Genomic DNA, 12,740 nt, shown 5'->3' on the forward strand with positions numbered 1-12,740 from the left:
ATTACATGCTTAGATCCATTCTTGCTTGGTTTCCATAGTTGTTTTACATGATTTGCTGCCAATAAACTTCTGTTCATCATGCTTATGGTTTCTAGGTCAAATTATGTTAAAGTAGCTAGATCTTTGGTTTTCTTAGTCTTTGTTGATTAGTTTTGGAAAATAACGTGCAGAACACCTGTGATACCTCTTTGCCTACCCTTCCTCCATCATGCAACCTACTCCAACTCCCGATCCAAGATTTCTTCCCTCCATTTGCCACACTTTCCCAACTAACCCTAATTTCTACATTCTTTTGCAAAATCGCTTTCTCCATCCTTGAACCAAATCCGATCTCCTTAACCACTCCTCATCCTCATTCACCAAGTCCTATACCTCTTCACACCCTCATCTAACCTACTTGCCCACTTCTCCACCTTTCTTCCACCACAAGCCCTTCAAAATTTCCTTTCGAAACATCCTGTAGAACCCCTGCAGACTTCCTGTAGAAGCTCACGAAAGCGGTTTCTTGAGATCCAATCACTGTGAAACTCTTTAGAAGGGTGCTAGGAACCCCTTAGGCCCTCTTCTAACCTTCCCAACCTCCTACAAGCATTTCCTTTCACCAATCCATCTCTGCACAGTCAAAAACAGTTAAAGCACATGCATAATAATTCTGCCAACTTACTAAAAAATACAAAAAGATGTTTCTTTTCAGATTTCACTTCAGAAGTAGCTTAGACACATGCACTTAACCTTCCAAAGAATCAATGACATCTTTTTCAGTAGCTTTCATCCTTTTTCTTACATCAATAGGGCTAGTTGGTAAAACTAGGGTTTGCTAGGGTTTGCATTTCCATTCAGCTTTTTAGTTTCTTTCTGCAAGTAGATTAGCTGCCTTTGAGTTAGCTTTCATCCATAAGTTAAAAGCTTCTTCTAAGAACTCATAGAAGTTGGCTTAAGCTCCTAGCGGACTTGTGCCAGCTGATCAAGTGATAGCCGCGGCAAGAGCTAGTACTTTTGCATATAGCACCGTCGCTTCCAAGTTTGTTACGAACTACCGGGTTGATAAAATTAAAGAAGGGAGTTCCAGGAGTTGCAGCATTATTGCTGCAATACTGGGGCCCACCAGTAATGCATATCACATATTCGATTGTGTGTTCACCAAGGACATGAGTGAACCCACAAGCTGCCTGTAAATAATAACTTCCACTAATTCCCTTGAAGTAGCATCCTCCTTCCTCCAGTTACCTGCTAGAGGAGTCTCCATGGGTTTGCTGCTCTCCACGTAGAATCTCTTGAGTATCTCTTTGGCATACTTGCCCTAAGACACAAACAACTCCCCATCTCCTTGCCATACCTCCATGCCAAGAAAGTAATGCATGAGCCCCATGTCCTTCATCTCAAACTCTCTTGCAAGGTCCTCCTTACAAGATTTGATCAACAAATCATCACCTGCCAGTATGAGATCATCAACATAAAGTACAATGATCAACAGTTTACCTTCCATCACTATGTGTTACAGGTTCACATCTGCTTCACTCTTCGTGAAGCCCAACTTGGTGAAAGAGATATCTATCATGGTGTACCAAGCACGGGGTGCTTGCTTCAACCCATACAACGCTCTCTTGAGCCGACACACATGTGACTCATGGTCGAAGGTCTCAAAACCTTCAGGCTGCTCTACGTACACCTCTTCCTCAATCATGCCATTAAGGAAGGTTGTCTTCACATTCATCTGATGTATCTTCCAACCCATCCATGCTGATAGTGCCAATATAGATCCGATTAAAGAGTACCTTGCAACAGGAGCAAAGGTCTCATCATAGTCAATCCCCTCTACATGTGAAAATCCACGAGCCACAAATCTAGCCTTATGCTTCTCCACACTACCATCTGCAGCTTGCTTTACTTTGTAAAGCCAACAAGAGCTCACCACTAAATTGTCCTCCAGTCTCGGGACCACATCCCAAACACTGTTACGAATTATGGAGTCATACTCCTCCACCATGGCATCAACACAAACCGACTGATGCACTGCTTCCTTAAGGGAAGATGGCTATGTCACAACACATTTGTCCATAAGAGCCATGCATCCAATGTACCTCTCAGGTGACCTCCTCTGCCTGCACTGAGAAGTGGGTGCTCCCACATCCTCTCGTGCATCATCTAACAATCTATCAGCCTCTCTGGTGCACTTTCTTCCCTCTCTGGAAGACTTTGCCTGAGTGGATGTCTCCACTCCTGGATCCTCTGCATGTGGCTGCTCCACATCAATATGAGGATCTTCAACCTTAGGAGCTAAAAGCTCCTCATTCGCATGTAGCTCAAGCTCCCTCTCAAGGGAAACTCCCATGGCCTTCTCCTCATCGAATCTAACATCCCTATGAACCACTGTCATCCTGCTGGTTGGAAAGTACACCCAATAGTTGTGAGGTGTATTAGTGTACCCCACAAATATCCCCAACTTTGTTGTAGGTTCAAGCTTCTTCCGTGCATCTTTGGTCACATAGCAATATACCAATGACCCAAAAATCCTAAAGTGACCAACATCTAGACTCTTTTTGGAATAAGCCTCCTTTGGTGTCATCATCTCATGTATCCAATGTGGGCTACGGTTCTGAACATAAACCATTGTGTTTCATGCCTCAACCCACAAGTTTAGTGGTAGGCCTTGATCATGTTACATTGCCCTTGCTGCCTCTACTATGCTTATGTTCTTCCTCTCGTCCACCCCATTCCGCTGAGGATTATGGGGTGTCATCAACTCCCATTTAATCCATTCTGCTGCACAAAAGTTCTTAAACTTGTTTGAGACATACTCACCATCGTTATCACTCTGTAGAGATTTAACCTTCTTGCCCAACTCTTTCTCCACCAATGTTTTAAACTCACAAAACTTTGTGAAAGTTTGATCCTTTTTTCGCATGAAAAAAATCCAACATTTATGAGAATAGTCATCAACAAATATAACACAATACATGTGCTTGGCCGTGGATGTTGTCAAGAATGGTCCACACACATTTGAATGGACTCGCTCTAGAATAGCCTCTACTCTACTGTCTTTGTTGTGAAAGGAATACTTGGTATATTTTCCCAAAGTACACCCCTTGCATGTATCAACTTGCTCAAGCGTACCTTTGGGAAGACCGGCAAAGATCTGCTGCAATATCTTCAAAGCCCCATGATGCAAGTGGCCCAATCGCCTGTGCCACAACTCGCCAACGTCTTGTCTCTGCACCCTTTCTGCTTTTATGATCAAAGTATCACATTCCTCTACCTCCATCTTATAGATATTCTTCACTCGAATCCCTATCTTCTTTACTTGACCCGTGGCTATGTGTCAAAGGAATGCCTTTCCTTTCGAGAAGATCACACCATAGCCTCTATCCTCAAGCATGGCAATGAAAACCAAGTTCTTCTTCAGCTCGGGCATAGACATAACATTCTTCAAGGTGAGTGGAGCCCCATGCTCCCTCTGAAAAGTAATCGTGCCCAATCTAGTAACACTATACTTCCCGTCGTCACTCATCTCAATATGCATCTGGAGATCTTTCTCCTCCAGGTCACTGAATAGCTCTTTATTGCTAGCCATGTGGAATGAAGCTCCACCATCTAAGTATCATACACTTCCCATCATTAATGAGACCATGCATGCAATGAGGGAAAAGTTCAATTTGAATTGAGAGGCCAAAGCCTCACCCACTGCTCCTCCTGAGGACTTCTTTAGTGGACAATTTGTAGCAAAATGGCCCAGCTCATGACAATGAAAGAACTTAACTTTTGTCATGTCTTTCTTATTACCTCCATGATAAGAATCTGATTTGGAATGGGAAGATTTCCCTTTCCACTTCTTTTCCTTAATCACTAAGGCACAATTCTCTTCATCATCAATCTTTGATGAAGAGCCATCCCTGGTGTTCCTCCTGATCTCCTCCCGCATCAAATCCAACCACTGTCGTTCCCAATCCGACAACTTCTCCCGACTATTGACAGAGGCCTGATAACTGTGCCAACTCTTTGGGAGTCCTAGAAGAGCAAGACTCACCATATCATCCTTGGCAACAATGATTCCAACACTTCTAAGTTCATCATGACACTGAGTGAACTTGGTCAAGTATTTTGGAATTGTCTCGCCTTTCTCCATTTTGATTTTTCAAAGTTTTTCCTTCAGTGCCAATTTCCTTTGGTCATTGTTGTTCTGATATAAGTCCATCAATGTTTTCCACATAGCATATGGAGTTTCCTTGCCATGGAGACTCGAGATAATGTGGTCTCGAACTCCCTCAAGGATTATCTGCCTTGCCTTCGCCACACACTTTTCCATTCAACCAAATTCTGTGCATCTGATGTTGTTGGCTTAGAAATTTCTTGATCAACGAATTCCTTCAAGCCATTATCCGCTAGCACAACCTCTATTTTGTCCCTCCAGGCTATAAAATTTGATCAACCTTCCAAGGCATACTCGACCTGCAAACCGTAGAACATTATTTGCCGATCCTGAAATATGTATTGCAAATTCGAATTTCACCTGTAACCCAAAACTCAAAACTTCGAAATCTCCTCTAGTATTCTGTTCTCAGCTCTGGTACCATGTAGAAAATCCTGTAGATTCACAATCTTATGCAATTTACTAAAGCACAGGACAAGAATCTACTTATACTTTCAACCAGCAGAAGCTGATATATCGATGAAAACACTAAGAACAAGAAGAAGAAAAATCAATGAAACATAACACAATAAGTATATGGGGAAAGCCACTGCTCAAAACCCCGCTATCTGTATTACATATAGAAATATTAGTGAAGATAAAAACTTGTTCTCACTAGAACAATTTCACACAAGTATGCCCAACTCTCTCAACTCACAAGCTAGCTCTTGGCCAACACTTAGCCAATTTTGCAGCTCTCCAAGCTTCTAATCTCTTGTGTAATTCCTAGGATGAATAACCCATATTTAAAGGGAATTCATGCTTCCAAAATTGTGGAATCCAAACATAGGATCAATCTCTAATGCATGCATGATATTTACACTCCAGTAAATAATACCATTGATAGTACATTGTCCTTGCACTCTAGTCTTAACTGGGTCTTTCTCTGAACTGACATGCATGAGTTTCTCATGAGGGAATCTTTAGTTAACTGGAGTATCACTAATGGATGCATTAGTGCACCAACTGACTGCTAGTCCTTTATTAGTTCCAAAAATAATTTAGAACTAATTTGACTGAACTTAACTCAGTAAACTGAGCGATCTAATTTCCAACTCAATTTAAACTCATATTGGACCCCTAAAACTTAGGGAGAACATGTACATGACTACAGAAAGACTTCCAACTCGAAATTCCTAAGCTAATTAAGTTGATTAAACTTAATTAACTATTTACAAGTTGCTATGAGAATAGAATTTGATTTTAATTCTCAGTTTAATTCAAGGACAAATTAAACTGGAATTTCTTATTGTCATTTCTCAACAGACTTCACATTTGAATAAGATAATAGGAGTGATGAGAGTATCAAATAAGACCTTTTTTCTTATCCCACAACTTTAGGTCTACTGATTTGTGACTAATTTACCCTTGTTTTCAAGCCCATAATAAACTTTCCACTTTCCATTTATCCTTTTTCTCAACATTATAGTTCCAATTTAGCTTATTATGAATATCTATCCAAGATATTTGTATGAAGACACTTTCTCCAAACTATTTTTATCGTATATGAAAGTGTCATAAGTGATCTTATGGAATTTTATTATCATAACCTTTACTTTTTTGTGTTCATAATCATTATTCATACTGAAAAAGAAGTCCTTGAAGATCCTTAAATGATTATTAAGGTTATATGAATTTTGTGCCATAAGAATCATATCATTAGTATAAATAAGAAGGGTGATGACTATGCTAGCAAGATTGGGGTCAACACAACCAACTTTTTCCAACTAACATTCTAACTTATTAAAGTAAATGCCAAAGAGAGTAGGAGATAGAGAACAACCTTACTTGATTCTTATACTATTGTGTCGAGAGGCGCTCTCCAACCCAATATGGTAGCGATGTTGGAATGTAATATCATGTTTAACATTTTTACTCAGTCAAATTACACAAAAATAAAAATAAAATAAAATAAATAAAAGATAAAATAATTAATAATCATAATTATCAATAAAACATTTTAACTCAGTCAAGTAACGTAAACTAAAAAAGTAAAATTATAATTAATAATTAAACCAACTTAGATTCATCTTCACTGTGGATCTACCAGGCACCTAGAGAGATCAAATCTCTTGAGATGCAAACATTTTTGAGAGTGAAAAGAGATTATCCCTTTGGGCGCTTGGTAGATCTAGAGTTTAGATGGATCTAGGCTAGTAATTAATTTCTTCCAAACACCCTTCAATATTCCTAAACATAACAATAACACTTTCATATAAATATGAAGTCATAATTTTCTTAACTCTTCTAACCTTATTAAATTATAAAGCACAATAGCAAAAATCAAAATTCCACATCACATGCTCTATTATATAAAATATTAGAAAAAAAATCCCTCATCTAATCTCAAAATAATATTATTTTACTTCTTTTTTTTTTAACAATAACGGTTATGGGACAATTGTATTCATCTTGGCCTGAATGCCGAAAATCTTGTTACATAGGGGAACTCATTGCCCTGGTACCACACTCTGAAGTGACTGAGTGTGCAGCTGGGGCTTGCAGAATTCCTGAGTACCATTGGGTCCATATATTCCAAATCAGTAATTTCCCCCCCCTTGAAGATGCAAACGAATTTATTTAGCAACCAGCAATAAAACATGACGATGGATTGGCTATGGAATGGGTTCCCATGTTTCTTTTCCGTCTTTCATCTTGATTCCAGCAGGGAGGAGGACAACTTTGTTGGATTCTCTATCCGCCTCTTTATTGTGATTTCTCAACACATGGTAGTATCTTAGGTTCTAGAAATGGCTTTCCAAGCCTATGATTCTGGTTATCAATCTTGCTAGATTAAGGTCCGAAGCTGAGGATTTGGTAGCCATTGCGCTGATGATGATCTGAGAGTCTCCTATGACGATTGTTTCTTTTATGTTTAGGTCCTTGAGGGTCTGGAGACCTTGAAGGAGGGCTAAGGCCTCCGCTTGAACGCTGGAGGCGTGTCCTAGGCCCCAGGCGTAGGAGTGAATTTTTTCTCCTATCTGATTGAGAATGACTCCTCCTGCCCCAGCTTTGCCCGGGTTACCCTTTGCTGCCCCGTCAAAAAAGAGGGTATGCCTTACATGCATTTTGATCCAACCTTGCATTTCATCTTCAGTTTTCCTTATCTGCCAGTCTTTAATGTTTGGGGTGGAGTTGGCGGCTGGCTGGAATCGAAGGCCTAGAGTCGATCCCCAATCGATGTCATGCTGACTCAGATTCGAGTCATCTTTGATATCTGCAAAGCACTCCTTAATTTGACATTTAATTTTATTTTCTAAGATCCTGTGGCTATGATCAGTGTTCCTAAAAATTCTTCTGTTTCTTTCAAGCCAAATCTGCCAGCTTAAGATCTTAGGGAGTATTGCCCACGCTGTCCTGATTACCTGATTTTTAGAAGTTGGGCCAGGGTAAATGAACGCCCAGGTTGCAAAGAGTTCCGCCATAGTGCCTGGAAGCTTGAAATTCGGCCTTGATATGAGGGTAGTCCAAATCTGTTTGGTAAAACTGCAATCCAGGAATAATGAATAATTGTCTCAGCATTATCTCTGCACAGCGCGCAGATGGAAGGGCCATAATAACCTTTTTTCTGGAGGGTATCGTAGGTAGGGATTTTGGCATGAAAAAGTTGTCAGGCGAAGAAATCCACCTTTGGCAATGATGGGATACGCCATACGCCTCTCCATGGAGCTGGATTGGGAGGAACGTATGGGCGTTCGATCAGCTTATTGTAACCCTGTGCGACTGTGTATCCCTTTACACTTGTGCCCCAACCTTTCTGATCTTTGTGCCTCGTATGAGTGGGCGCCAAACCGTGCAGACAATCCATGAGCATGGCGCAGTCTTTTAGCAGGTGATCCGGCACGTTTAACTGCTTCCAACCTGTGGAGGAGCCGTCGTTCCACTGCGAAATGTCATACAGCGTGCGCAGGCGTTCACTGTCCATCCAGCTATGCAGTTCGATGAGGGAGACTCTGTTGTCTATCGGCTCCTGGTTCATGATTCGATCACTCCATATTCAGAGCTTTTTACCGTTGCCTGGGATCCAAAATGAATGCTCTGTTATTAACTATGCGGCCGCATGGAGTTTCAAAAATGTTGAATTGGGCCTGTGGATGACATTTGCAAGACACCTGGTGCGGGGGCCCCTGAAGTATTTCTTCCAGAGGGCGACTTGGGCCCAGCTTGGATTGGGGGAAGTGATTTTCCAGAGGTTCTTTGTTGCCAGTGCCACGTTCTGATGGTAGAGGTTCTTGATCTTTAAGCCCCCCTCCCACAGCGGCTTGGATATGGTTTCCCAACCAATGAGAGGGATTTTTTTCTCATTGTTCTTTCCTCCCTTCCAGAAAAACCTCCGGATGTGCTCTTCCATTTTTTTAATGATGCTTGCTGGAGCAAGGAGGCCAGCAAATTGAAAAAGGGGGAGACTTTGCAGCACTGATTTGATCAACATAGATTTACCAGCAATATTTAGCCAAGAGTAACCCCAGGCTTGAGTTTTTGTTTTGAATTTATCCAGCAGAGGTAGCCAATCTTTACTTGTGAGTTTCTTGTGATGTACAGGCAGTCCCAAGTACTTAAATGAAGACCAGCTGGAGGAGGCTGCGTAACCCAGGCATCTTGAGATATCAGCAAGCACTCTTGGGGTAATGTTCCAGCTGTATATGTGGCATTTGCTCTTGTTGACAACGCTGCCCGTGGCTTTGCTATATTCATCCAGAACCACTTTGAATTTTGAAGCAGAGGAAATTGTGGCAGGTCCCAGCAGCAGTGTGTCGTCTGCAAACAAAGCGTGATTTATGTTCTTTGCCCCTCTTGCGATGCACAATCCTATAATGTCCTGATCTTGCATTACTTTGTTTAACAGGAAGCTGAGGATGGATGCTTGAATGAAAAAAAGCAGAGGGGAGAGAGGGCACCCCTGCCTAAGACCTCTCGATGCTTTGAAGAAATCAATGGCTCTTCCATTCACTAAAGGGGCGATCCACGGCTCCGAGATGCATGCCCGGATCCATTTAATGAACTTTTCTCCAAACCCAAATTTGCTCATAACATTCAACAGAAAACTATGATTTACTCTATCAAATGCATTGGCTAAATCAAGTTTAATGGCCATACCTTGCTCTTTTCGAAGAAGACTGGAGTGAATAGCCTCTTGGACGAGAAAGTAGTTATCCACGATCTGCCTTCCTTGGATGAAGCCTCCTTGATTCTCAAGAATTATTTTAGGGAGGATTGGCTTCAATCTGTTAGCAATTATTCTGGTGATTATTTTGTATCCGGTGTTGCATAGGGAGATCGGGCGAAATCTGTTGAAGGTGTTGGCCCCTTTTTCCTTTGGGATGAGGGCTAAGAAGGCAGAATTTGTGCTACCTCCTATTTTCTGGGTATTCTGAGATTTTTGAACCATTCTGAGCAAGTCCTTTTCTATGATCGGCCAACATACTTGGAGAAATCTAGCTGAGAAGCCATCTGGGCCCGGGGCCTTATCCGGATCCATGTCAAAGAGGGCTTTTTCCACTTCCTCTTTGGTGATTTTAGCCTCAAGCTTTTCCTTTATTTGCAGAGATATTACTGAGGGTACCACATCTAGCAGATTTGTATTTTGGTTCTGATCCTTGTCCTCACTATACAAACTTTGGAAGTGTGAAAAGGCAGATTTCTTTATGTGCTCAAAATCTTTATAGATGTCATTCTCTTCTTGGATCTCTGAGATAATGTTGAAACATTTCCTCACCTGGGTCTGTTTGTGAAAAAAGGCAGTGTTCTTATCCCCAGCTTTGAGCCAGAGATTGCAGGATTTCAGCCTCTAGTATTCTTCTTCAGCAAGGCAAGCCTTGTGGTATCGCTGTTGCAGTTGAGATTCCTGATCCATCGCTTCCTTAGTGATTGCATCCTTCTCCATGCTCTTTTGATGGGAGTCGAGCAAGGTTTTTAAGGATTTTCTTTCAGTGGCCGGATTGGATAGGGTCTTGGCCCATCTTTTAAGAGCTCCTTTTACCCTCCTGAGCTTTTCTTCCCATACATAGAAAGGCGAGCCTTTGACCGACTGGTTCCAACTCTCTTTGACAATTTGCATAAAGTCTGGCTCCTTAATCCAAATCGGGCTAAAGCGAAATGGGATAGGGCCCAAATCCCGATGAGCTAAAAGCTCAAGCTTGATTGGATTATGGTCCGAAGTGCTATTAGGCAGGATGTGCATTCTTGGTTCTAGTCCTAGCAACAAGAAGGAACTTTGGATGAAAAATCTATCTAGCCTGGCAGCTATATGGCCAGGGCCTAATCTTTTGTTAGACCAAGAGTACTTACCGGAAGAGGGTTTGATATCCAGCATGTCCCAGTCCTGCAAGATGTCCTCCACCCATTCCCTAGCTGGATCTCGCACTATGCTGCCTCCCCTTTTTTCGGAGGAGTGAAGGGTGAGATTGAGGTCTCCGACTATTATTATATTCTCCATGTTTGCCAGCTCTGCTTGCTGCCTTATGGAATCCCAACAGTTCTTTTTTTCCCCAATATTAATTGGAGAGTAAACATTGAATAGACAGAAGGTTTCCTTGGTGGCTAGATTCTGCATTTTCAGCAGTAACCAATGGGTGTTTCTAGCCTCAAATTGAACTGCAAATTTACTCATATTCCAGACAGTGCCAACTCCTCCCGAGGCCCCCCGGGCAGAGATGGCTCTTGCTTCACTTTTATACCAAATTTTCTTGCTTGACTGGAGGAAGACAGTGTCTTCCAGCTTTGTCTCCTGGACAAGAAGTATGTCTGGGCCTTCGGTTCTGATTAGGCTTCTGATAGCTTCTTCCTTAGCTTTGCTCCCCATACCTCTACAGTTCCAGGAGATGATCTTCATTATTTGTGTTTCTGGTGGGCTCCCTTGGAGCCTTGGGTCTGATTTTTCATCATCTTTGACTTTGGCGCCAACAGTTTTTCCAAGGTTGGTTGGCTGCCCTGTAGTTTTTCTTTGTAGGTCTCCTGCTCCCTTTTTTCTCTGTCCGTTTTCCGTCCTCTTGTAGATCTTCTTACTGAGGATTGGGATTCTCCTATTTCTCCTTCCTCTTCTGACTCTTCAGATTCATGCTCTTCTTCCGCCGCTTCTGGATTCTTTTCGTTGGGATCTACAGCTCCTTTAGAGGAGGTTGAGGGGGTACCTTTTTCTGGTGAGGCTGATTTGTGGACCTCGGTCTCCTGAACCATTTCTGTCTCTTTTTCGAGCTCGATCTCCTGGGTGCCCTCTGTTTGCGAACTCAGAGGGTCAAATTTATTTGCATGCACAGTCTTAATCGGTATCTGATGGGCAGTAGGTTGATGAGTCGCTTTGCCGGTAGGGCCTCCCGATTTCTGGTTTTTAGATTGAACTTTGGTTCTCTTGACCTGGTTCCATCCTTCCTCCCTCCCTTGCACCGTTTCTTTGTTGGTCGGGCAGTCTCTGGCGAAATGTCCATAGACATGACATTTCCGGCATTTGAAAGGTAGTTGTTCATAATCTAGTTTCTGGAGATGCGTCCAGCTTCCGACCTTTAGTGTGATGGCCTCTGGTAATCCCACTTCCAGGTCAACCTCAACGCAGATCCTGGCACAGTCATATTGATCCTTGTTATTAGCTCGGTCTATGAATTTCCCCAGGGCGTTTCCGATGTGACTCAGTGAATCCCAATTCCAACAGTGAACCGGGAGGTTTGGGAGCCTGACCCATACCGGGACTGCTTTTGGTACATCAACTGTCGGATCAAAGTCCGGGGTCCAGTTGTTTAGGTATAGACCCTGAGGACCCATGAAGTAGGGTCCGTTTTGGAAGATCAGTTCCTTATCTTCCTTTGATGTAAATTCGAAGAGGAAAAATCCTCTCCCCAGAAAGTATGAGGTGACATTTTCTTTGATTAGCGGCGCCCAGTTCTTATTGACCCAGCTCTCAGTGGACTTTGGAGACGGCCATAGCCCTGTAAACTGGCCGATGAGGGCCCGTTCAGCTAACGACAGTGCAACTTGGATCGGGGTTTCTGGAGGAAGGGAAATCTCCGGGATTTCATCTAGTTTTTTGACGAACTTCGCTGCATCGGATGTTCTCTTCTTTGGCAGGCCAGCCAGGAGCTGGGAGAAGGCCTCAGCAGGCGATCTCGGTGGAGGAGGCGGGGGAGGCAGAGGAGATCCCAACCCCTCCATTGAATCAACCCCAGGGTCTGAAGGATCAGCACCCGGCAGGGTCCATATGGCGGCCTGTTCTCTGCATGCAAGTCACAGGATCAGGAGGCTGAGGATCAGGGCCGATCCGCTGAAGCTGGTCTCGCAGGTCGAAGTCGCAGTCCCTCAGGTGCAAACGATCCTCCAGATGCTAGAATTCTAAGGAGATGATGAGTCGAGGATTCAAAGATCGCCTATTCTCTGCATGCAGGATCAGTCCAGAGCCAATTCGCTGGAGCAAGCTCGAGCAGATTTGCAGGGCGCTCAGGCGCAGCCGCAGACCCTCAGGCGCAGAGCAAGTTCCAATCCGATTGCATATAATACTTTAATATTATTTTACTTTAATTATATATATAGATTATTAAAAGTCAAAGGATCAATATGAAAAACCATT

General features: G+C 42.7%; 1 protein-coding gene across 1 annotated transcript; it reads right to left on the reverse strand.

Moving 5' to 3' along the window:
* Positions 1–9,974: 9,974 nt before the first annotated feature.
* On the reverse strand, positions 9,975–12,328 carry LOC149142409 (uncharacterized). The gene is made up of 2 exons (XM_089451477.1): positions 11,232–12,328; positions 9,975–10,992 (listed from the first exon to the last, which is right to left on the reverse strand). The coding sequence occupies exons 1-2, from the start codon at positions 12,326–12,328 to the stop codon at positions 9,975–9,977; spliced, it is 2,115 nt and encodes a 704-aa protein (XP_089307603.1).
* Positions 12,329–12,740: the final 412 nt, after the last annotated feature.

The sequence above is a fragment of the Pinus tabuliformis genome, chromosome X (assembly GCF_031772625.1).
Source record: "Pinus tabuliformis cultivar Carrire ecotype Pingquan chromosome X, CPIR1, whole genome shotgun sequence".
Lineage (NCBI taxonomy): Eukaryota > Viridiplantae > Streptophyta > Pinopsida > Pinales > Pinaceae > Pinus > Pinus tabuliformis.

Bases quoted from the DNA above. Each gene is read 5' to 3' on its own strand.
- LOC149142409 (XM_089451477.1), bottom strand. From the start codon at position 12,328: ATGGAGGGGTTGGGATCTCCTCTGCCTCCCCCGCCTCCTCCACCGAGA. The intron at 10,993-11,231 runs GTCAGAAGAGGA...CTGGAACTGTAG, and splicing joins GAAGAGCATGAATCTGAAGA to AGGTATGGGGAGCAAAGCTA.